This window comes from Pogona vitticeps, chromosome 13 (assembly GCF_051106095.1).
Source record: "Pogona vitticeps strain Pit_001003342236 chromosome 13, PviZW2.1, whole genome shotgun sequence".
NCBI classification, from domain to species: Eukaryota; Metazoa; Chordata; class Lepidosauria; order Squamata; family Agamidae; genus Pogona; species Pogona vitticeps.
In genome coordinates this window covers 21,318,533-21,343,215 of record NC_135795.1, presented here as the reverse complement: position 1 = coordinate 21,343,215, position 24,683 = coordinate 21,318,533, and the positions used below count along the sequence as shown (strand labels likewise).

The following is a 24,683-nucleotide window of genomic DNA, read 5'->3' as shown; positions in this document are numbered from 1 at the left end:
AGACCTGCTGCCTTCCCTCCAGGCCCCAGGCCCCCCGTCTCCATCCCCACCGGCGCCTGTCCACTTACGCTTGTCTCCAGGTCCTTCGCGGGGTCCCCGTCAGCCCCTCCAGGAGGGGATTCTGGGGCCTGGCTCTGCTGGGGGGTGGGAGGAAGCCAGGGGGAGGTGAAGGCCTTGGTGGGCCGACCAGCCGGATGGAGGCTGACCTTCTCCACCTGGAGAAAGGACCAGGAGAAGATGCTGAGCGAGAAAAGGACTGGGGCAGGGGAGAGATACACCTCGCCCAGAAGACAGGGCAGGGCAGGATCAGGCCCCTTGGAGCAGCCAGTCAACCGAAGGGCCTGAAGGGCCCAGGGATGAGAAGGGGGAGACCGGGGACCTGAGAAGAGAGGCTTCGGAAGCAGCCACTCAGCATCTGGCAGGATCTGGCCCCTGCAAGGCAGCCAAGACCCCCCCCCCAAGAGGCTTCCAGAGGAGACGGAGAAAGAGGAAGAGCAGCGGCCATTCCCTCCCCCTGGCAGCACAGCTGGCAAAAGGGGGGTGGAGTGGGGGGTGTCCCACTGCCTGCCTGGCCTGCGTCCCCCTTGGGGGGGGCTCAGAGGTGTTCCAGAGGGGGGAGCCACCGGGTGGGCAGAGCTGGACCGGGGCTGGGGGTGCTTAGAGGTCCCGGGGGGGGGGGAAGCAGGCTCACACTTGAAGGCCTGAAGGAGCTTTTTTAGACCTTGCGGGGGGGGGGGTCAGGAGGGAGAGCCAGATCTCGCATCCAAGCCCCCCCCCCTCCATTCTCTCCCAGCCAGACTCACCTGGGGGTTGCCTCCGGCCCACCAGACCTGGGCAGAGGCTGCTGGGGTGTTGCCAGGACAGTCAGGGAACAAGTCTTTCTGGAACTCCTGCGTGGACTGCAAAAGACACGTGGCCCCCGTCAGTGGGGCCTCCCCACCGCTTGCCAGGCCACAGCACTCTCCGCAGCCTCCCTTCCCCCCCCCCCTCCCCACGTCCTCACCTTCCTGGGCACCACGTAGCTGACAGGGACGATGCTGCCCTCGGTCAGCTGCAAGAGTCGCATCACTTCGCAAGCCATGACGTCCACGGCCAGCTTCGGGACGGGAGCCACGCCGTGGGACGTGGTCTCCAAGAGGCACTGGTTGACTGGGCAGGAGCCAAGAGCAGAGCAAAGGGTGGCCGAGAGGCAACGCTTAAGAGGGAGGGGAGTAAAAAAAAAACCCCTCCTCATAGGGGCCAGCCCTCCCAACGGCTCCTCCCAGGTACCCCTCTCTGGGGCGCTCGGGGGGGGGGGTTCCTCCCCAGCCGGAAAGCAGGCGGGAAGAGCAGGGGTGGAAGCCCACAGCTCCCTGACTCCCAACAGGAGGGCCCACTTTGGCCCTCGCAGCCCGGGTGGTTTCAACTCCCCCCCCCCCAAAAAAAAAACAATCCAGAGCCATCGCCTCGGTCAGAGGCGTCTCCAGGGCTGGAAGGGGACGCCTTGCTCCCTCCCTGCGAGGGAGACGGGCGGCTGTGGAGGCTGCGGTGCCCTGGATCCCCCTGGCACAGAGGGAGCTTCCTTGCACCAAGCCGAGAACGCTCCCCCCCAGCCCTCCCTCTGGCCCAGCCTGTTCCAGACCAGCCAGCAGGGACCCCTCTCCAAGGGCCTGGGGGAGCCCTCTCGGCCGGGGGGACACCTCCGTGACCAAGGTAAGAGCCTCACCACTGAGCCCAGAACCCTTCCTGTTTTCTGCAGGCGGAGATGGGAGGGGCCAGCAGGTGGAGGGAAGGGGGGGGAACCTGGGCAAAAGTAAGTTTCCCTGCAGGCCAAGAAAGAGCGGGGGGGGGGGTCCTTCTGGGAGGAGAGGGCTTGGGATTCCAGCTGGCAGGGGCTCACCTTCCATCAGAGCTGGCTGGCCGGCCATCACCACCTCGTAGCAGAACAGCACGTTCTCCCCCTGGAAGAGAAAGGGTCGCAGAGGGGGGGTGGCAAGGGACAGCCTGGGGCGGGCAGGGGCCCCTTGCTCAGACACAGACAGCTATGGGTGGGTGGGGGGCAGCTGTGGCAGGACTTACCTTCCCTGCCAGGACGAGGAGACCGGTGCTGGGATCAAAGAGCGGGATCAGGGCCCTGCAAGGCAAGAGGGGGACACCGGAGATGGAGGGGGTCAAAAACCGCAACAGCTTTGCCCATCAGGAGCCCAGAAGGAAAACTCGCCCTCCTCTCCCACATGCACACATTCTGTCCCCATCTCCCTTCCTCCCATTTGGGGGGTGGGGTGGGTCGGTTCCTGTTTAATGCAACCTGCGCCCCCCCTCCGGGGTCCTGGTGGAAATCTGTCCTGCCCTCCCCTCGCCTTCCCATTTGACAGGCCCTGCTGAAGTTCTCAGCAGTCCAGCAAGGAAAAATAGGAAGGTTGGGGGAGGCAGACTCAGCCCCTCCTGAAAGCAGCAGCAGCAGCAGAAGCAGCAGAAGCAGCTGTTGCCGGTCTGAAGGGACCCACTGAGCTGGACGCAGGAAGGCCTGATTCTGTCTCCTGGAAGACCCCCAGGGGTCCTCCTTGGCCTGGCCTGGCCTTTTCTCCCCCCTCCTCCCCTCCCCTGCCAGTCCCCCTCCACCTCGTGGCTTCCAGGCAGGACTGTGAGAACCACCCGCCAGGCAGCACCCACTTCCCCCTTGGTTTATGGCTTCCCATGTCACGGGCCTGTCATAGATCACTCCCGGCTGGACGGGTTTATGGGCACCTCCTGGGTGCTCCCTGGGAACACCAGCCCCTCTTCACATCTGTTGGTCCTGCGGGAAGCTGGGTCTCCTCCCTGGCCCCGCTCCGCCCCTGCGCAGGTACCCTCAGGAGGCCAGGAGGGTCTGAGGCTCTCCTCAGCCCTGGAGGGGAAGGGGATCCCTTCCCACTGTCAGGGTGCTGGGGTTTTCCGGCTGGCTCTGTTTTTTTTTTTTTTTCCTTTCCCCCTCCTCAAAGAGAGAAGCCCCTCAGGAGACGTTCCACGGATGGGTGGCGCAAGGAGTGCCATCTCTGGAGGGAACTGGTCGGTGTGCAGGCCACGCATGGGCTCTCGGAGGGGGCATCAAAAGCCCATGCCTCCACACCGCCTCCCATTCAGCCTGATGGGACTGACTCGGGGCGCAGGTTCAGTATCTCCCTCTGACACCGAACACTGGCTCAGCCAGTCATGTCTATTTTTAGGTGCAAGCTTTTATTTGCATTCATTTATTCATTTCGGTTTGAGACACAGCTGATTTTGCAAGTCTTCCTTTGCTAGTCGTAAGCATTTTTTTACAGGGTAAATATTGTGTTTTGATCTTGCATTTTGTTTCTATATACTCTGTTTTATTATTGTTGTAAACCACTTTGGATACAAGTAGTTTATAAACATTAGCAATGAAGTAAATTTGCAGGAAAGGGCAGGTCTGAGAGATAAAAATAAGGAACAATTTTGAAAAACAAACCCCAAAAACAACAACAACCAACAACCTGTTTCCTGAGCTTGGCGCATTGCTTGAAGGCCCAAGCCCGGCTGCGTCACTCTGGATCATGGCCACAGCCCTCCTCCCCAAACCAGCTCAGCCAGTCCTCCTTCAGGTGCCTCACTGCTGGAGGGCGGCGGAAGAAGCTCTTGGTGGCAGCACGCCCGGCCGGCAGCCGCATCATCCCGGCACAAGGCCTGGGTGTGGCCCTGGCATCTGGGCACCCACCTGTACACTGGTGGTGGTGGTGGTGGTGGTGGTGGTGGTGGTGGTGGAGGCACCTGCCATGCCAGCCAGGGCCACCTGAGCCGTGTGGCACGGCTCTCCCTTGGCTAGGGCTGCTGGGGAGGCCAAGGCCTCCGAGGAGGGGAGCCTCGGTTCACGATCAATCCCACCCACGAATTTGGGAGCTGGGATAGTTCCTCTCCCCCCACCCGGTTCCGCTCTGTAGGTGCTCTTGAAGGAGGAGAGATAGAAGGCACGGGGCCCCCTCCAGAGGGAATCAAAGTGGGGGGGGGGAAACCTGTTGCTTGCTTTGTCCTGCAGGCAGACCGTGGGGTCTGCCCCATCGACTGCCTCATTTCCTCAAATTCAAGAGAGCCTCTGTGTCCATGGGCGTTGGCTGTGGCTGGTTCAGAGGGTCTCCACAGAGCAGCAGCCCCTCTCCAACCCCCCTTCCAAACCTTGGGATGGACAGAGGACCCAAGACCCTCACCCGACCACCACTTTGGGATTGGGGTCAGAGGCTGCCCCAGCCCACAGCCATGGGCCAAGGGGGCCCGAGAGTCTCTCTCTCCCAGGAGGAAGCACCAGGGAGCAGGCAGGCAACTGTGGCCTCGGCCCCCTTCCTGCTCGGCCACCGGGGGGGGGGGGAGAGGGGGCTTTATCTTCTTTCAGAAGCAAGCAGAGTCAGCCCTGGCTTGTCCTTGAACGGGTGGGGTGGGGGCTCAGGGGGGGCCAGGGGCCTCCAGGTGGGGCCGGGGTCAGACCATCCGGGGCGAGGCGCCCAAGGGTCCGGCTTTGCCTTGCCCTGCCGCCAGGAGGCCTCTTTCAAGGAGGACCCAGGTGGAGACAAGCTGCCCAAACAGGGGCAAAAGAGGGGGCAGGACGCACAAACTGGACCAGTCTCATTCCAGGAGGCGCTCGGGCCAAGTGGTCAGCTGGGGCAGAGAAGGTGCTTTCCTCCCTGCCTGCCCCCAGGTAAGCACAGGCCCCATCTCCTCCTCCGGGGGAGGCCCTGCCCCCTCTCTGGAGGGAGGCAGCCCCACATGGTGCAACCTGCTTGGCAAGAGAAGGAAAGGAAGGTGCTGCCAGGCAGAATGCCTCCCTCCCTCTGTCTCTGGCCCCAGTTCCTTGTTCCGTGTTTGACAAAAGGCACCTCCGCCTAGAGAAACTCTCTCTCTCTCTCTCTCTCTCTCTCTCTCTCACACACACACACACACACACACACACACACACACACACACAAAGAGAGTGAGAGAGAGATTGAGAGAGAGAGAGATCAGGGACGGAACCCCCCTGTCCTGCCAGGTGAACATCTGCAAAGGAGCCGAGGTCCCCCATCATCCTTCAGTTCATGAAGGCCAAGGCTGGGCAAGGCTCCCCATCTCCAAGAGATAGCTGCTGGGCGGGTGGGCGGGCGGGCGGGACTCGGCCAGGCCAGGCGGCAGCCACAGAAGGCCTCCAACCTCTTTGGGCTGGAACAGAGGCTGCCGATAAAAGATGGAGCTACAACCAGCAGCTCCAGCCCCAGACCTCCAGGCCCAGGTCCAGACTGGGGGAGGCGGGTGGGGGGGAAGGGCTCTGTGGGACGCCAGAGAGAAAAGCACTTGTTTGCTTGCTGGCTTTGGGGCAGGATCTCCCTCTTGACCTGAGGGAGAGAAAGGCAAGAGAGGAAGCCCAGGGCCGGCAAAGCCCCCAAGGTTGGGGTCCTGCGGGCAGGACTGTGGTCGCCCAGGCGGGGGGGGGGGGGGGAGCCCCTTCCACCACCAGCTCTGGTCCATGGGGTCACCAAGAGGCGGACACGACCGAACGACTAAACAGCAACCACAATGAGGGTGGATTGAAGTTACACTTCAAAGCGAAGATGCCTTTTGAAGGGCCGGAGGCGGGTCCATGGTACAACCAGTAGAGATTTCTAGGTCCTTTCCAACACGATGCTTAAAGGGGAATCGGGGTGTTTTGGGACAGACCTTGTACGAAATTAATTTCCATTTGCTTGCCGCCCCGCTCCCACACCAGTGACCCCCCCCGGCCGCCGCCACCAGCACAAGGGATTCCTGGCGAAGGCGGCGACCACCCGGGACCCCCGACTCTCTCTCTCTCTCTCTCTCTCTGCCCGACCGGGCGCCAAGGAACAGGAGCCCGTTCGGCGTCGGAAGGAACGCTCCGAGCTGGGCAGCTGAGACGCTCCAGGCTCCTCGGCGCGCCCGCGGGCGGTGGGGTTGCTCCTTGCCCGGAGAGAGAAGCTCGGGCATCGCCATCATCTCTCATTTCCAGCGCCAGAGGGGCCGCCGGAGAGGGGCGGCGGGGCTTTCCCGTCCGCCGGGGGGGGGTCTTGAAGGCGGGGGAGCGCTTCCAGCTGCGCCCGTCCCTGTGCCCCTGCCCTGGAGGGCGCGATCGGGGGGGGGGGTTCGAGAGCGCGAAGGGTCGCCAGCCCCGGCTCCGAGCGCCCGCGCGGGGTGAGGTGGGGGGGCAAGCACCGGGGGGGATCTCCCTCCCTCCCTCCCTCCCCGCCCGGCCGGCCGGCCCCGCCTCCGGCTCGGCGCTCGCCTCCGCAGCCAATCTGGAGTGGCGCCCGGCGGAGCGGCGGCCCCCGTCCCGCCCGGCGCCGCCTCCGCTCCGCTTCGGAGCCACCCGCGGGCAGCGCGGGCAGCAGAGCCGAGCGCGGTGGCGAAGGCGCCGCAGCAGCCGAGGCAGGCGAGGAAGGAAGGACGGACGGACGGAGGGGCAAGAGGGACGCCCCCTCCCTGCCCGGCGCGCCCCGATGGAGCACCGGCCACCCGCCCGGCAGCCCTCCCGCCGGGCCCTCTAGACGGCCCCGGATCGGCCCTCGCGCCTGCCCGCCCGCCCGCCCGCCCGGTAAGTGGCCCGTCGCGGAGCGTGGCAAGCGGGAGGGAAGGAGGGTCGAAGAGGGGCTGCGCCCCGTCCACCGGCGACCCCCCCCCGCTCCGCCGCCGGCCGTGAGATTCGGGGAGGGGGGAACCTCCCTCACCGGGTTGTCGTGAGAACAGACAGCGGGGGTGCGAAGGCGGCTTTCCGGTCCCTCTTCCCCCCCCCCCGCCGGGATGGTCCCGCTCGGCTCAAGGATGGGGAACTCGCAGCCCTCTCCGGGTCTCAGGGCTGAAGCTCCATCATCCCTGACTACTGGCCAGGGTGGCTCAGCCCGATGGGAGTTGTGGTCCAAGAACTTCTCGAGAGGGCCACCGGATGCTCCCCCGCTTGACTCAGAGGAACGGCCAGGGAGGAGGATCGGACCAGGGCAGGTGGGGCCGGCATGCCCCCCCCATGTTAACACCAGGGGCCAGGTCCTCTGTTCTAAGCTTCTCCAGCATCCATGGCCAAGCCTGGGGCTCCCTCCCCTCTTTGGCCAATGTGAACAGCACAGCAAACACACCACACACACACACACACACACACACACACACACACACACACACACACACACACACACACACACACACACAGAGAGAGAGAGAGAGAGAGAGAGAGAGAGAGAGAGAGAGAGAGAGAGAGAGAATGCACACCCACAGTGCATGCCCTGAGCACCACAGGCCAGCCTCAGCCGAACAGGAAATGCCCAGACTCTGCTCTGGAGCACAAGCAGAAAGATGGTTTGGAGCATGTGCAAAGCTCACCCCACACATTCCCCACTGCATGCCACTTGTGGGGTTCGAGGCTGACATTTCTCCCTCTGATGGTTGGGGGAGGTAAGGAGGGCAGAAGCAGGGTTAGGCCTCTTTGCTGAAATGGGGGCCATGCCCTAGTTGCCCCCCCTTCCATTCCTCTGCCCTTTGGGGCTCCCTATTGTGGACCCGTCTTGAGCCTTCCTCCGGGGGGGGGGGAAGATAGCTGAGGGTGCTTCTGGTGGGGAGAACAGTCAAGTGCCATAGGGCCCTCCCAGCCTGATTCAGCAGGGCTGTGACCCCTCAAAGCTTCTGCCCCATCAAACCTGCCCACCCTTAGGGGGTCAGGAAGAGGACGGGGTTTGTCAGGTAGCCGGGGAAGGTGGGGGGGTCGCCTACTTGGGGCTAATGCGGGGAGGCAGGGACCTCTGCAGAGGAAGGAGGCTGGGTCGATCCTCTTGTCCAGCCCCCCCCCAGCCACCTTTGTTCACCCCTGTTTTAGGGTGGCTCAGAGGTAGGGCCTCCCCCCCCCCCCCTTCTACAGGCATTCTCTGCTCCCAGCTTTTCCAGGGCAGGCCTCTCTTTATCAGCTTCCCAGCACGGACAGTGGGAGGCTGGGAGGTTCTGCAGCTAAACCAAGCGTCCGACAACCCGACCGGCCGGAAGGTTGGAGGCGAATGACCTCCAGGCTGGAGGGCCTCCGTGTGCCCGGCTCTCCCCACCCCCACCCCACTGGGGCCCTCGGGGGAAGGGCTGCAGCCTCTTCGGCAGGAGGCCAGTGGCCGAGGCCTATGGGGCCCAGCCACCCTCCTGCCAGGCACCGGGGGGGGGGAGCTGGGTGTGCCACCCTCGAAACTCCTCTGTGCTCCAGAAGTGGTCCCCCCTTCACCTGCCCGACTGTGTCTGGCTCCCTCTGAGCATCAGGACAGGAGAGCCGGGACAGCCTTGGGACGGAGTTCTGTCTGGTCCAAAGTTACAAAGCTATCCTCCTGCATTTGCTCCTGGGGAGGGAGGGGGCGCAGGCAGTTCTGTAGCTACCTCACCGAGAGCTGTAGGGAAATGGTCGCCTTCAAAACTGTGTCGTTCCCCCCCCCCCGCATCCCACTGGGGCCTGGGTGCTGCAGGGGAGGGGGAGGCCCCGCTGGAGACCTGACCGGGTGCAAGAGCTGAGCTCTTGTCTGTGGAGAGAAAACTTTTGAATCACAGGTTTTTTTATGGGGAGCGGGGCTGGAAAACTGAAGCAGAAATGTTAGGACCTTGAGCGAATTAAAGACAACAACCCAGAATTCCTTTGGGGGAAGCCGCGATATTTCAAGCGGCCTAACACAGATGTGAGTCTGTCTTGTGGAGAGGCTGAGTGCTAAGATCTAGGAAAGAAGAAAATGCCTTGGGGGGGGGGCTTCTTTGGCACCAGCGTTGCTGCTGTTTTCACTTACGGTTTCTCCACCTCCTTCCACGCACATGCACGCATGCCCCCCTCTCCCCCACCCCTTTCCCCCAGTAGACACCTCTGCTTTTTGGCAAAATAAGTTCAAAATGTTTGATTGCTTCCAATATCGCCCTGCGTTTCTGTAAAGGAGATTAAAAACAGTTGACATGATTTCATGGAGGAGGTGCTTTTCAGTCCCTGGAAGGGGGGGCAATAGATTGTGCTTGCTTCAGAGAGACTTTGGGGGGGAATCCAGAATTTGGATCAGAGGCACTGGGGGGGGGGTGTGACTGGTGCTGGGCACCTCCAGAAACCCTACATGCCACGGCTGAGAAAGTGCATTGGTGTCCACGTTGTTTCGAACCAACCTGGAAGCTGCAGTTTGTGGGTGTGTGCCTTGGAAGAGAATGCACCCAAACCCACCAGGGAGAGGGTGAAAGAGTGGGCGGGGGGGGGGTGTTTTACAAAAGTGGTAGCCCGTTTTCATCTGGCCACCCCAATTGCACAGATGAGTCACAACGGCCGGGTGCCAAATGTGCACTAGAACTTACGGCTCCTGCCCCTTCCACGCCTCCCATCCGCTCAGGCTCTTTGTGACTGTGAAGCCACCATGTGGCATACAGACCACAGGTCCCTCGCATGGCCCCTTCCCCCCTCCCCCAAAGCAGCCACTATTCAGAGGACCTCTGCGCCTGGCCCAGGAGGTTCCATTTAACGTCCACGGGTCTAAAGCAACAGTGGATCTGCATTAATGCACATGTGGACTTCAAAGCACTGCTACTAAAAAAAGTTGCCCAGGAGTTGTAAACTGGCGGAGCGACTGAATGTGCACCCCCGTCCCGAGGTCGGAGGCAGCCTTGCTTTGCTTTGAGGGGCTGTCCCTGTCTGTGGCGCCCCAGCCCTTTCCTCAGAAAAGCCGCTTTCCTCTGTGCAAAAGACCAGGCAGGGGGCAGGGGTGTGATGGGAGGGAAGACCCCTCTCCTTCCCTCTGGGTCCCTGCCCCTGTTTCCAGCAGCCGGTCCCTAGCCCCGGGAGGAGCCCCCTCGTGCACCAAAGAGGCCCAGCCGGTGCCTCAGAGGTCCCCCCTCCCCAAGCGGAAGGCCCAAGGAAAGAGCAGGCGACTCTTCCTCCCCTGGGCAGGGCTGGACCTGGCCCGCCGGGTTTCTCGCCTCCTTCCACCCCAGCTGAGCTTCACAAACCGGAAAAGCTGCCAGGCTAAGCGTGGCTGCCTTCGTGGCGTCGGAAAGCTCATCATATGAGAGTGAGAGAGAGAGAGAGAGAGAGAGAGAGAGAGAAAGCAGCATTCCACTCTCTCTCTTTGTGTGTGTGTGTGTGTGTGTGTGTGTGTGTGTGTGTGCGTGCGTGTCAGGCAGGGGTTGAGGTGTAAGCCCCAACCCCTCCCTCTCCCGCCCACGCCACTGGCTCCGAAGCTGGTGCAAGCCTACGATCAAGTTTCGTTTTGGAAGGAAGGAAGGCTGCCTTCCCAGCGTGCCTCCCCCCAAGCACCTGGAGGGGGGGGGTTTGCAGCTGATAAAAAGAGGAGGCGGGAGGGAGGCTGCATCCGCCCCAGCAGGAACGCTTTCGCCAGGCAGAGGGGAGATGCGTGGGGACCCCCACCACCCTAAGAATGACCCCCCCAAAGTGGGTAAAAAGCAAAAGCCCCCCCCCCCCCCGGAGGACCAAGTGGCAGTCCAGGGGTGGCCAAAGGTAGCGAGGGTGACGGCAGCGAGGCCGTTCCCCCCCCTCGAGGCCTGCTGCTCCAGACGGATCATTCTGCCAGCAAGCTTCCCCTCCCCAGTCGGGAGTTGGAAAAGCAGAATTTGGGAGGCCGGGGAGAGCAGGATTCTCAGCCCCCCTGAAGGAGCTGGCAGCCCTCCTCCTCCTTGCCCCGCGGCTCCCAAGACGGCCAGGGGACTGGCCTGGTGCATTTGCTGAGTGAGAGTTGTTGGGGAGGGAGGCGGCAAGGAAAGGGGGGACCTGCTAATGCCCCCCCCAGCAACCCAGCCTGCGCTGCCCCGCAGAGGGGGCACCCGTGCTAACCCTCCCTCCCTCTCTGGAGTGGAGACAAGCTAGAACTCCCAGCCATCATTCCCTCTTTCCCCCCCCCACCCCCCCCACCCCGTTCTTCTGGCTTGGCTGCTGCAGGCAGCAATTCTGTCCTTTAGGAAAGTCAGGGTGGAGAAGGGGGAGGGGAGGGGGAGGAGGCACACCCCCCCCCCCAGACTCTCCTGAGCTGGACAATGGTGGCCTTGTTTGTCCTGCATGGGGGCCGGGGGAGAGAAAACCACCAAGAAGGTAAAGGCTGGCAGGAAGGGGGTCCACACGCCCAGTGGCACCAGCTGGGATGGGGGCCGGGGCAGGCCCACCACGGGGAGCAGCTGGGGAGCACAGGATGCGGCCCCTGTGCTTGTTCCCCCAGGCTGGTCTTTAACTGGGCCCAAATCCCCACCACCACCACCACCGCCCAGTGCCAGGTAGCATCTGAGGCTGGACGGGTGGCGAGGCTGGTCGTGCCCGGCAGAAAGGCAGGAGGAACGCCTCCTTCCTGGGCATTTTTCTGAATAAGTGGGCTCATCTTGGAGCCTTCCCTCTCCTCCCAGGGCCACAGGGAGGGCAGGGAGTGACCCACCAGGGTCAAGGGGGGAGCCAGGGGCCGGGGCACCAGCCACCTCCTGGCCGTGGCCTCTCCTCCTCTTCCTGCCACGGCTGCTGCTGCTGCTGCTGCTCCAGGCTGATCGACTGACGGGCAGACAGACGGGGCTGGGCAGGCGAGCAGGCAGGCAGGCGGGCGGGCGGGCGGCCCCTCCCTGGCCTAATTGAGGGTTGTGTCCGGGTCTGCCTGTGCACTAATGACAGCCTGTTGCTCAATGAGTTTGTGGTCGGGTGGGGGCTCCGCCCGAAAGGCAACACCAGGGGCAGGAGGGCCCTGAGCATCACCTTCCATGTCCCTCAGGGAGGAGGGGGTGCAGGCCGGCCGGGGGGAGGGGGGGCAGAAGGGGATCTGGCCCAGGGCAGCGCGGTGGGGTGGAGGCTCCTCAGGCGGGGACTGCAGCCCCAATGGGTCCCGCTGGGGCGCCTCAAAGAAACCGTCCCGCCCTGGCTGGTTGGCTCGCTTGGCTGGCTGAGTGAGCGCCCTTGCTCTCCAAAGCCCAAATTAGATGCAGGATCCAGGAAGTGGGTTTTTTGGTGGTGGTGGTGGCGGTGGCGGGGGGGGGGGATGATGCATTCCATGGGGAAAGCGTCATTTCAGAGGTGGGAAGGGTGGCTCCCTCTCAGCCAGGCAGGTCATCTGGGTTGCCAACTGCCTTTTTTCACAGTTTCCTCCCCCCCCCCACTCCCCATATAAAGGTATCTGGGGACCCACAGTGGGGAGAAGACCCCCTTCTATAATGACTGCGGCCGGTCCTTGGTCCATTTGTCAGAACAGCTCTGTGCTGTGGTAGCTGAGCAGTGCCCCCTCGGGGGGGGCGCTTAAGGAACCCTGTGGCTGACCCCCAGGGGAGCAAGGGGGGCAGAGGGTGCGCCTCCCTCCCAGACGCCAGCCTAGCAGGACAAGAGGAGCAAAGACAGAAAGCGGCTGAAATAGGCAGAAGCTCAGGCTCTCCTCAAAGGGGAGGGCCCAGATCCACCCCCAGTTCCTGTGCTGTGGTGGCCGCAGCGGGTTAAATCCTGGCACAGGCCACTCCTGACCCGGGTGAGCAAGCGAGAGATCATTAAAGGGGCAGCAGGCGGGTTGCAGGAGCGGGCAGACACGTCGGCGAAACTGAAGACACTCCTTTCCAAAGGGTGTTCCAGTGAGTGGGGGCATGTGCTACCAGCCGCCCCCCCCCGCCCTCCTGCATCCCTGGCCTCCTGCTGTTGGAGCTGGGGAGGGGGGAGAGGAGAAAGGAAGTAACCCCCCACACACACACACAATGATCTGGGCTGCCATCAAAGCGGTGCAGGATTCTGGGACCTCTGGTCCCACAGATATTTCTAGGCTTCAGCTCCTAGCTGCCCTGGCCAGGGCAGGCCACGACAAGACATGATGGGAGTTGTAGTCCTACCACAAGTGGAAGGCTGTCCTTTCCTACTGACCAGCCCAGCCCCCCCCCCCCCATGCCATGGCTTTCCCCAGGGAAGCTCCCAGCCTCTCTCTGTCTGCCCAGGAGTCACAAGGCCCTCTGGCCAGTTGACCCCCCCCCAGGGGTGGACAGCCAACGCCAGAGTCTGAACCCGATCAGAATCAGAGCACAGCGGCAGCCCTACCCCAACACGCACAGGCAGCCCCCTCGGACTAGGTGTCCCTAACAGAGGGGGAGGGGCAGCTTCAGATTTACAAAGGGTGCTTCTTGAAGGAAAAGGGAAAGGAAGGTAACCCACAGAGAAATTTCAACACATCCCAAAAGAAACAGACAAGATGTCCACATCATCTGTTTATGTCTGGGATGCTAATCTCTGGTTGCTCAGCTAAGAGCCCTGTGTGAGTCAGAAGCAGCCAGATTAATGAAGGTTTTGCAAGCATTTGGCAATGCAGAGATCTGCCTCCAGCACAGCACACCCCACGATCCCCCACTGGTTTAAAGCAACATGGATTCCAGAACAGTCTCTGCTGAAAGGGAGAATGAACTTAAATGAGGGCGGGGAGGGGAGAGAGATGCGAGGGTGGCCCTTGCCCATCTCCTGCCCTCCCTTTGCCACTGACACCCTCCCTGGCGTGTGCACACACCCACTTCAAAGGCCCCCGGAGGGAGGGTTACTCTTCGGAAAGCAGCCTGTGCTGGGAAGAGCAGGGTCGCCCCAATGCTCGCCCCCCCTTCCCTTTGGCACTTGAGGAGGGGTGTGTGTGATTGTGTGGGGGGGGGGGTTGTAAGTTCCAGGGAAGGAATGCTGCAGGGGAGCCTCTGAAGTGCTGCCAGTCTTGCAGCCAGCCGCCCCACCCGGTTGGTTTTAGCAGGCGCAGGAGGAAGTGTTAGGAGGAGCATCTTGGGAGCAGATGGTCCTTGCTTCCCCCCACACACCCCTAGCCTCTGCGGAGGAGCCGACCCGCATGCTGGCATAGAGACGGGCCGAGTCCTTCGGCTGCAACCTGTCCAGCAGGCCACGGAAGGCAGGCCTGCAGCTCACGTCGGCCGGAGGGCTCAGGCCAGCGCTGGCTGCCTGGGTTGGCCCCTCTGGGCAGAAATGGGCAGCTCAGCCCAGGGGGAGCAGAGGGACAGGGGGCTGGACCCCCCCCCCCGGCCAGAGCCCTCGCAGGTCCTGCACCCTGTGGCTTGCAGGGGTACGTGTGTGGCGGCAAGTGGGGAACTGCGGGGGGGGGGGGAGTTTCCTAGCACGAAGGGCTCTCAGCCAGTGTTTCAGGCACCAGGGTGGGATGGAGGCGCCTTGGGCCGCTGAGGACGGATCCACGCCCCTTCAGCCCCCGTCGTGTCCTCCAGCGGGGGCGACCGGCTCGGGCCCTTGCAAACGCTTTCGCCCCAAGCCCTTCAGCGGACTGGGCGAGAAAACCTTTCGGTGCGGCATTTGGCTTTACTGGGAGGGAGACTCTTGGTGGCACAAGCCGCCGGACCGGACCCCAGGCCCTTGGGCAGCACCACAGCTGCTCCTGCGTCGCAATTACACAGACAGTAAATGGAACAGGATACTGACCTTCCTATGCTACTGTCTAATATAGAACATATGATTGCTTCAATTTTCAGCGACTGCCAGAACTTGTGGTTTCTATTTTTCCTCCCAAGTGCTTGGAAGGAGTTGGCAGCTTTCATGGGCTGTTGGGGGGGGGGGGAGGGCTTGCCATCAGAATAGCGACACACACACACACACACACACACACACACACACACACACACACACACACACACACACACACACACACACACACACACACACACACACACACACACACACAGAGCAGCCGCAGAGAGAGGCAGGAGGGCACAGGGAGGGCAATGGCAAGCAAGGGACATAAGACTAAGGCTCGGCCTGGCACAGCTGGAAGGAGCCGAGGAGAACTTTTCTCTCCACCCCTCTGCTCTGAGCTCATCGAGCAAAAACAACAGCCAGCCCCCCCCCCCCGGCCCCAGCCCCCAGAACCCATGCCGCTCAGCTGGCTCTGGCTTGGGCTGTGCATTGACCCATCCCGGCGGCCTGCTCTTCCACGCTCTGGAGGAACAGCCAGTGGGGGGGGTCCCCCCCATCCACTGACTGTCCCTGGTGCCCTGACCCCATCCGCTTCGTAGCCCCCGCCCCCGTCCCGCTTCACTCCAGCTAGCAAAGGTCCCCAATTCGCCTGCTCCGTCATTTACCCAGGGCCTTGCCTCAGCTTGTGTTCTAAGTGGTGGTGGGGAGACGGGCGGGAGCATCGCCCCCCCCTCTCTCCTACAAGGCAAAGGGGCAGGATGTGGGGCAGGCAGCTCTGTCTGTCTTGGCAGGGGGGGGGGAGCAACCTGGGCTGGTGCTCAAGTTCAAATTGGATTGAAGTGGGGTTTAGGGTGGATGAGAAGCAGGCTGGGGAGCAAATGTCTAGGTGGAAGGGCGGGAGGAGCCGGGCCGTGGCAGAAAACCCTTTTGGGTTTGGAGAAAACCCAACTAAGAATTTGGGGTGGGTGGAGTGGGTTAGATGTTGCCGGCTAGGTTTTTGTGGAGGAAGTGGAAAGAGGCGCCGTCTCCCCCCCCCCCCCCCCCGCTAATCCTAGAGCGGAGGATGAGCCGTGAAACGGACAGGCATGTTTATTATTTATTGAAAAGGATGTATTCCTTTCCTGCACAACCTCAGCTTCTGAATGATTGAACAATAAAACAAATGAAAAACAACCTTCATTTGAACAAACACTGAACAAACACTTAAATAAACAATGGCTTTTTTTAAAAAAGCCACTTTTTACATCTCTTGTAAGGAAACCGAGCATGCCAAATAGCCCTGTTTTGGGCAGTCGCTGGAAGCTCGGCAAGGACAGGGGGCGGGGGGGGCTGATTTCCTTGCCTAGGGGGCTTCATCCCTGAGGAGCTGCTGAGAGAAAGCCTTTCCCTCCCTCCCACCCCCATGGACTTCCCAAGGAAAGCTGATCTCGGGCCAGAATCCTAGGGGAAAGACGGTGTGCCCAAGGGAAAACTGTGCCCCGCGGGGCATTTTCTGAGGGCGCAACCGAGGGTGTCAACCGTGTACGTCTGAGCAGTCCATGACCAGACGCAACCAGGGTGCCTGCGAGGGGCCCTCGGCCTTTGAGCCCCATCCTTGGCTTCCCAAGGACAAACAGCTGGCCAGGTCCTAGGAGTGGGGCCACCTTGGCTGCACTTCCTTAAGCAGTGGGGGTGAATTGGAGGAGGATCTCTCCTCCCCTCTCCTCCCCCCCAACATCTCTGCCTTCCTGGGGGAGGAATCCAGGGGTCCTGCTTATTGCCCCCAGGAAGAAGAGGAGGGTTTGGGGCACCTCCTCCCCCCTCCCCAAACCCTAACTGCTAACAGGATGCTGGAGAGAAACCAGATCCCCTGACCCAGCAATCATGTGGGGCCAGCCCCACTTATCTCCCTGCCAGTGAAGCACACCAGACCCTTTAAGATGAGAGCCCGGCCTGTCAGCAGGCCCCAGCAAACAGCTGGCTTCCATTAAACCCCCCCCTCAAAAAAAAAAAAAAAAAAAAAGCTCCAGGCTATCCGTCACCCCAGCCACAGAGGGGCCCTGGAACGGCCTCCACCTGACAGGTTAAGAGACTGCATACGGCAGCCCAGCCGAGGAAGAGGCCGAGGGGGGGGGGCACCCAAGACGTGGCAGGCAGGCAGAGGGGGCCCCACAGAGGTAGCCGCAGCCGCTTGCCCTATGGCAAAAGGCCAAGAGGGACCGAGGACGCTGCCCGCTTGGCCTGCCCCTGCTGAGGGAGGTGGGCAGGCGGGGTAGGGGGGGCAGAACACCTCCCTTTGGAGAAGGCCTGCCACAAACCATGCATGGTTCAGAAAGGAAGAGAAGGGGCTTCCGGCTGGACCTTCCCAAGTGTCTGTTCGCCCCTGGCGAGACGTAAATGGCAGCGCCATCCGCACCAGGCGCTCCTTGGGTGAATTCATGGCTGCTTCTTTGCCCTTGTCTGGCTGGGCAGCAAAAGAGGGCAGGAAGGGCGGCAGCCGCCACAACATCCCCGATGGAGGAGAGCAGGATGGAGAAGCTGGGGGGGGGGGCGCGCTCCACCAAAGGCCTACAGCCGAGCCATTCCCTACCCTTCCTGCCCCCCATCTCCTCCAGGCCCCCACTTGCAGCCCCTGCTCTCGGCTGCCCACCTCCTGAAAGACCCTCCGCCTCCAAAACGCCCCAACCCCCCACTCCCCCCCCCAATCCTTGTTGCCCAGGCTCAGGACCCCCTCCTGGCCAAGCACCCTCCCCTGGCAGAGTGATGAGGGAGGGGGGAGGTTCTTTGACCTGCATCTGCTGCCAATCCTCTGCCTGCTCACCCCCCCCCCATACTCTCTTCAGGAGCTTTTTCTTTCCCCAGGCAAGAAAGCCCCCCCCTTCCTCCCAGGAACTAGGAGGGGGGGAATTTTTCCTAGGCCGACCCTCCTTCCTTCCAGCTGCACATTCCAAACTTTATTACCTGTCTATGTGATGCCCGCTTCTTTGAGGATATTTACTGAGCCTTCCCCCCCCCGCCACTCACAGCCTCCTCCTTTGCCAGTGTTAATTAGCTCCCTTATTAAAAGAGCTGACAGACAAGTCAGCAGCCCCTCTGATTCCATTGCGCTTGGGGGGGGGAACAGGGGGAGAGTCCTACCTGAGCCTGCCAAAGCCCGCCTCTGCAGGCCCCCTCACCTGCCCTTTGAGGACCAAGAGCACAAGGTCCCGGCCCCCCAGAGGCACAGGGTGATCGGTCTTCTGTAGGGTCACCCTGCACTTCCTTGCACTTGCAAACTATGCCATCTTACCAGTGCTACAGGACGCTTCATCCAGCTAAATGGTACCGCTTTGGGAAGGGAAAAGGGGAGGAGAGGAGGGCTCGAGTCAGATCACCGTGCAGGCGCTGTATGGCTTCTGACAAACATCCAGGCAAGAAAGGAACAGGATAGGACCTTCTCTTGGGTTTGTTGGGTTTCAGGGCTGGCTCCCTGGCCTGGAAGTGCGACTCGGAAGGGCAGATTTCCACCCTTTCCCACCTTGCCCACCCCTTTAAGCCCGATGAACAATTCTGAAGAACGTCTAGAGCAACGCCTGTAAAGATGGAGCCCTCCTTCGCAGGGGAAAGCGGGCTTTTGGCTTCCATCATGGTGGGACCCCAAGTGCTTTGATGAGGTGATGGGGGGGAGAAGAGACATCCAGGGTGCCTCCCCCCCCCCCGCCAGCACTGAGCAACAGGGACCGGCGTGTGTACGAGGCAAGGAGGCCCAGAAGCCCCTTTGCCAGATTGGGGGGAAGCGGGGAGGGGGCAGACAAAGGGCCCCGGGAGCGTCTTCCAGCAGCGGCCAGGTGTTCCTTGCCCCCACAAGGACGCAGTCAGCAAGACCCTTCCTGGTCCCCCACCGGGGACCCCCAACGGCTCACAACCTGCCACCGCCCCAACGGCAGCCGGGGAGATCCCTTCCTCAGTCCTGCTTTTGCCACGTTTCCAAGGGACGGCCTTGTGTTCACAAAATGTGAGTCTGACACCAAAGTAGGAAAATTGTGCAGCCTGACATCGGATGAGCTCACCCACTGGAGGCACAGAAATGGAATGAAACTGGACCATGTGGGGATCTGAGGCTCGCCCGCCTGGGGAGCCACACAGGTCTGTTCGGTTTATGGCGAGGGACTTGTCAGCTGGGCGGGACAGAGGAGAAAAAGAGGCCAGAGGCCCTTGGCCGGTCACGCGAGATGACTACTACCCATCTCTTCATGGGTGTGACAGAGGGAGGGGAAGGGGGGGTCTAGTTTATTCCTCCCCAGCCTGTGTCCAAACTGTTCCCAGATTCCCTCTCTGAGAAATGAGCAGGGAGCTGATCGCGCTGGGGAAGATTTACTTTCCTGTTCCCCACTCCTCCTCCCCCCCCCACCTTACAGGAAGTGCAGATCAATGCAGTTCAGTGCATTCCTGCCAGGTGCAAAACCCAGGGCTCAAAAGCCCCCCCCCTTCTGTCTCATACTGGACAAAGAGTCGATGCCTCCAGTCTCCTATTCTGATCCAAAAGGACGGATCCGGCTGCCTCCCTGTGCGATCAGCCCTCCCAGCTGGACTGGGCTTAGGCAGGGCCCGTGACCACACTGGGAGGGGGGGGTTTGAGGGGTCCCAACTGCTGTAGCTGGTGAGCTGTCCTAGAAACTGGGGCAGGGGGTGGGTGGGGGAAACGCTTTGGAGGAGGTTGCTAGGTGGGGCTCCCCTGACTGGGGGCCAGTTGGCTCGCCGGCCTGACTCGGCCCATGACGCTTCAGGGCCCGGGGCAGCCAAGGGTCAGAAGAGAAGGGGCCGTCTTGGGCGGGGGCTCCTGGACCAAGTGGACGATGGCCTTTGGGTCACAGCCGCACGGGGGCAGGACGGGAAGGGGGGACCCTGGTGGGGAAACAAGCAGGGGAAGAGGAGGCAGGGAGAGCCCCCATTCCACCCCCTGCCGCAGAGGACATGAACCCCCCCCCCCATGAGCCTTGAAGCCAGAATCCCCCACTGGGGAAGGAGGGGCCGTCCCCCGCTCCAGGAGAGCTTCAGATTGCACACCCGCAGATCCTGGGGCCAGATCTGGCCACCTGGCCCGGCCCGTGAAGGGCAGTCGCAGAAGCTGTACACGGATCCTTAGCGAGCAGGGGCCAAGAGTCAGGTCAACGCCGTGGCCTTCCTGCTCCACCAGGAGACTTCAGCTGGGATGCTCAAGACAGCTGCCGGGGAGGAAGGCAAGCCCACCAGAGCCCAAGCCTCAGGGCCCCTCCTTTGCTGCCATCGCCCCCCCCGCCAGCAACAGACAGGGATGGAGGGAGGAGAGAGGGGTCACTCTCATTGAGTTGGAACCTGCAGCCCCCTCTCCTTGGTCAGCGTTTTGCACATCTGACCACATCCTGAGTCAACCTCTCCAGAGTGCTGCTTGCATGAAGGCTTTGAGGTGCCTCCCCCCCCCACACACACACACTCACACCTACCAAAGTCCCACAGAATGCCAGTGCCAGCCCTGGGCATCACCCAGGGATGTTCACCTCCCTCAACTCTCCCTCCCTCCTTTCTGTGGGGCCAGAGCTGTACTCTTTGCAAGCTGGCTCAGCAGTTTGTGGGGGGCCGGGGGGGGGGGAAACTGGGATGGCTTCCCAACCTGACTTGAGACGGAGAGCCAGGGACTAGGGACAGTGTGTGTGTGTGTGTGTGTTGTCACAGTGGCCTTTCTGAGCAGCCTCCAGGGCACGGGTGCAGCAGCTCAACAGACGCCCCTGTTTTCTTTTTGCAGAAGCGACGCTATGGGGTGCCCCACACTCTGGGGGTGGCTACTGCCACTGCTGCTGCTGCCGCCGCTCCTCCTCTTTCCCGCCTGTGCCTTTGCCCAAGGCTGCCCCGCGGAGTGCCAGTGCAACCCGGCCCAGATGGTCTTCTGCATCTCCCGGAGGACCCACGCTGTCCCGCAGGGGCTGCCGCCCGACACGGCCAACCTGTACCTCTTCGAGAACGGCATCCGCTCCCTGAGCGAGGACAGTTTTGTGGGGCTGCCCGCCCTCCACCTCTTGGACCTCTCCCAAAACGAGATCGCCAGCCTCCCCCACCACGTCTTCCAGCCACTGCCGGGCCTCCGGAACCTCGACCTCTCCTCCAACCAGCTGCGCAGGATCACCAACGAGAGCTTCCGTGGCCTGCACCAGCTGGAGCGCCTCTACCTGCACCGCAACCAGATCCAGCACATCCACCCGGCGGCCTTCGAGGCCCTGCCGAACCTCCTGGAGCTGAAGCTCCAGGCCAACCAGCTGCAGGCGGTGCCCCCACTCCACCTGCCCGCCCTCCTGCTGCTGGACCTCAGCTGGAACAGGATCGGGGCCCTGGAGCCGGGCACCTTCCAGGTCCCCAACCTGGAGTCCCTGAAGATCGCCGGGCTGGGCTTGCACCGCCTGGAGGAGGAGCTGATCTCTGACCTCCAGAACCTCCACGAGCTGGACCTCTCGGACAACCTGCTGGCCGCAGTGCCCAGCGTGCTGCCACGGCTGCGCAGCCTGACCAAGCTGAGCCTGGCGGGCAACGCGCACATCTCCCAGCTGCTGCCCGGAGACTTCGGAGCGCTCCGCAACCTCCAGGAGCTGGACATCAGCAAGCTGAACCTCCACAGCCTGCCCGAAGGCTTCTTCGGCGCCTTCCCCCGGCTCAAGGCGGTCACCGCGGCGGAGAACCCCTTCAATTGCATCTGCCCGCTGAGCTGGCTCATCGCCTGGGCGAGCGCCGGCAAAGCCTCCCTCCGGAGGTCCAAGGAGACCCGGTGCCACTTCCCCCCGAAAAACGCCGGCAAAATGCTCCTGCATCTCGAATACGCGGATTTCGGCTGCCCAGCCACAACCACCGTCACCCCCACCGTGAAAGCCACCAGCCCCAAGCTCGCCACGCCCGCCCCTAGCAGCGAGCAGGCCTCCCCCGAGCCGAGTACCCCCGGCCGAGTACCCCCGGGAGAAAGCAGCCCCACGGCCACGCCCTTCACCTTCCTGCAGTTCCTGCCAAGGCCGGGGCGCTATCTCTGCCCGCCGCACACCTGCCTGAACGGTGGGGTGTGCCAGCTGGATGCCCAGAACCACCTGGAGTGCGTCTGCCCCTTGGGCTTCTCGGGGCTGTTCTGCGAGACCCAGGGGCCGGTGACCACGGCGGCCAGCCTCACCCAGGCCCCAACGCCCCCCGACCCCGTCGTGGTCAAGCATGTCGGCGGCACCTCCCTGAAGGTGGACCTGCAGAACTACGTCCGCTCCAAGAGCCCGCTGAGGGGCCTCCGCCTCACCTACTGGAACCTCTCGGGGCCAGACAAGCGGCCCGTCACCCTCAGCCTGCCCGCCTCCCTGCCCGAGTACACGGTGCGGGCCCTGAAGCCGAACTCGTCCTACCGGATCTGCATCGGGCCCCTGGGGGACAAAGCCCACGAGGAAGACCTCTGCGTGGAGGCCCAGACGGCGCAGGCCACGCAGCAGCAGCAGCAGCAGCACCACGCCCCCGTCACCCAGGGCCCAGAGGCCAGCCTGACGCTCGTGGTCGTCCCGGCTGTGGCTGCCCTCTTGCTCCTGGTGGCTGGCGTGGCGATCGTCTCCTGCTACGTGTGGCGGCGGCGGCGGCAGCGGCGACAGAGGAAGGCTCCGGGCCCATCCCCTCTTGCTCCTCCTGCTTCCGTGGCCCGTGGCCCTGACCCACTGGAGCTGGAGGGGGTGAAGGCGTGCCTCGAGAAGGGAGACGCGGCCGGACCTGCGCAGAAGACGGCCGCGGAAGGGGCCCCCAACGGCTTGGAATGTGAGGTGCCGCTCATGCAGCCGCCCTTCCCCGGCAGCACAACCCCACGGCTGGCACCACCTTACTTTTAGGGCCAAGAAGGGGGCCCCAGTCCAGAAGGCCCCCCCCTTGGGGTAAAGGCATCCGGAGAAAGTGGCCTTCCAGACCCCAGGAGGAGGAGGAGGAGGAGGAGGCTCCTCTTGCATTGAAGTAGACCCCTCCCATCAGGCAGAGTTGGAGCAAGTGCCTACTTTGGGGAGACGGCCGCCCCCACGGGTCCACACAAGGCGCTCCGGCAGCACCCGTGGAGGCAAAGAACCCCTGTCCCCCCCACCCCTCAAACTCCCCCCCCCACGGCAGGAGGGATCCACGTGCTGGCAACTCTGAATCCTTCTGTGTCCCCCCCCCCCCAGCTGGGCCAGTCCCAGGCCTGCTGGGGCAACCGCATATGAAGTACAAATGAAGGACCGGGACCCTCGGAGGCAGAATCCGGAGAGAGAGCTCTCTGGGTGAGCTCCTTGGGAGGAAAGCTTTGCGGACGTTCCTCTAGAGAGAATATTTATAATGCAGGATCATTTCCCATTTCTTCTGGGAAATGTTTCTTTTCTTTTTTTCCTTCCTCCCCTCTAATGCTAAGGTACTTTTTTTAAAAAAGCAAAACAAAACAAAACGGCTACGAATCCTTTTGTACAAAAATAAAGTGTTTGTACAGCTCGTGGGTGTCGGTGTGTGAGAGAAGGGCGGGTGGGGGAGAAGTGGGGTGACAGGCAGGGACAGCGAAGGAAGCATCCAGGAAGGGGGTGCAATGAGACGAGGGGGGAGACCCCCTCGTGACCCTTAAGGAAGAGAAGTTTGCAAGTTGGGGTTGGGGAGGGGGAGAGACAGGTTGCCCGAGGAAAGAGCAGTGGGGGGGCCACAGCCAGCCCGCTTTGGCTCCGCTGCGTTCCCCCCCCCCCCAGCCCTTCTCCCTTCTGCTGGCGGAGGGAGAGCTGTGGGAGGTTTCCCAAGACGGAGCAGGAAAAGATATACTCTACGGCACCCCCCACCCCACCCCACCCCGATATAAGGCGGCCAGGCATGAGCCACGTCCTCCCAGAACTTTCTTTGGCTGGGTTGAGCTTGGGCGCCCTTGGCACTTGCTCGCTGGGCTGCTGGAGCACACCCGGAGCCCTGTTGACACAGCTGCCTCCCATTGCTGCCTCAGCCGCGGGCTGGCTGGCTGGCTGGCCGGGGCCGGCCAAGGGTCCAAAGCAGCTCCTCCCTCCCCCTTCCCTTCCCTTCCCCGCCTGGCCTGCCGGCTGCCACGGATCAGCCGAGCCCCACCACATGGCTTTCATTAAGCAGGTCGTTCCCAATTGCTTCCAAAGCCTCTGGAAAAAAAACCCTCACCGCCCCCTCTTCCCAGTTTTGCCATTCAAGGAGGGGGAAGGAAGGAGGCTTTTCTCCCTCTCACTGCTTGTCAAGAGAAGCGGGGGGGGGGGGCAGGGGGCAGGCGACCTGAGTTGTCCTGTTCTCTAATCACAACATAGGGTACCCCACCAGCCTCCAGGCACCAGGTAACCCTTCCTTTTGGTTTCCAAAGTGGGTCGTCTACTTTGAATCTCCAGATTTTCCGACCCGGGGAGTGTCCTGTTTCTGGGTGCCTCTGACCCCATCCAAAACAAAAAACAAAAACAAACCAGTCTGCTCTCTGTGTTATGAACGTCCCCAGCAACCACCTCCCCCTTTGCAGGGCCAGAGAGGCGATGGGTCTCGTGTCTCCAAAGCTGAGACACAAAGCCAAGAGGCCCACTCCTTCTCCCTTTCCAGGTCCCATCGCTCCCACATCCAGCCTGGACCTTCAGATGGGTCTGTTTTCTCCTCACCTCCTCCTGAAGAGCCCTGTGAGACCCAAAAGTTGGCCGCTGAGAGTATTTTCCTGCTGGAAGCGAGGAGGTGCCCAACCACATTGCTTTGGGGCTTTGCTCCCGAACCACAGGGCTGGGCTTTTCCTTTTATGCCACACTCCCTTGACTAAGCCGTGGCCCTTCCGCGACCCACTGCCAAACGGGGATAACTTCCTGTGATAACAAAGCAACCTCTCACTGCCATCCCAGAGCATGTCTGGCCCCAGACCAGGCTCTGCCAAGTTGGTGCCCTCTAGGAGCGGTGGACTACAGCAACCATCATCCTCCACCATCCATGCTGGCTGGAAACTGTGGGGTTGTCGTTTGGCAGGCCTGGGGAGGGCCAACTTGGCCAAGGAGGGGATTTCTAGGCCTGTGTTTATTCCCAGGGCAGCTCACGGCCGGTCAATGGCCTCCGTCTCAGTCGGGAGGCAGGAAACCTTTGCCAAAAAGCCAAGCCCTGAGCAGGCCCTGCAAGGGCATCATCCGAAAGGAGGGGGTGGTGGTTATCCCAACCAGCCAAAGCGAGGAACCTGCCACAGCCCTCCAGGCGGCAGCCACAACCCGGCCACGTCAAAACACAGAGAGCTCTCGGCCCAACCGCTCAAATGGACAAACGGCACCAGGGCCGGGAAGGAGACGATGCAGGCGCTGCAATCGTAAACGCCACCGAGCCGCCCCGGCGCAGCCAGAACGGGCGC

General features: G+C 62.2%; 2 protein-coding genes across 3 annotated transcripts in view; one reads left to right on the top strand and one right to left on the bottom strand.

The window, feature by feature from the left end:
* The window catches only part of CORO7 (coronin 7), a 57,501-nt gene that overhangs the window by 8,456 nt on the left and 24,362 nt on the right, over positions 1–24,683 (bottom strand). The window contains exons 10-14 of the mRNA XM_078381351.1: positions 2,059–2,113; positions 1,880–1,940; positions 1,004–1,149; positions 804–899; positions 69–215 (exon numbers count right to left, since the gene is read on the bottom strand). Of these exons, the coding sequence (XP_078237477.1) occupies positions 69–215; positions 804–899; positions 1,004–1,149; positions 1,880–1,940; positions 2,059–2,113 (505 nt within the window). The remainder of the gene's footprint in view (positions 1–68; positions 216–803; positions 900–1,003; positions 1,150–1,879; positions 1,941–2,058; positions 2,114–24,683) is intronic.
* VASN (vasorin) lies at positions 6,406–22,810 on the top strand. 2 transcript variants are annotated; one of them, XM_072982571.2, is made up of 2 exons: positions 6,406–6,547; positions 20,100–22,810. In XM_072982571.2, exon 2 carries the CDS (start codon positions 20,110–20,112, stop codon positions 22,186–22,188), a length of 2,079 nt encoding a protein of 692 aa, XP_072838672.2. In that variant the 5' UTR covers positions 6,406–6,547; positions 20,100–20,109; the 3' UTR covers positions 22,189–22,810. The 2 variants fall into 2 exon arrangements, with proteins under 2 accessions (XP_072838672.2, XP_078237476.1); XM_078381350.1 differs by lacking the exon at positions 6,406–6,547 and adding an exon at positions 15,789–18,463.

Coding starts and splice junctions, on each gene's coding strand:
- VASN (XM_078381350.1), top strand. CDS start 18,423: ATGTGGGGATCTGAGGCTCGCCCGCCTGGGGAGCCACACAG. Junction 18,464..20,099: donor CCGCCTGGGGAGCCACACAG/GTCTGTTCGGTT, acceptor TTCTTTTTGCAG/AAGCGACGCTATGGGGTGCC.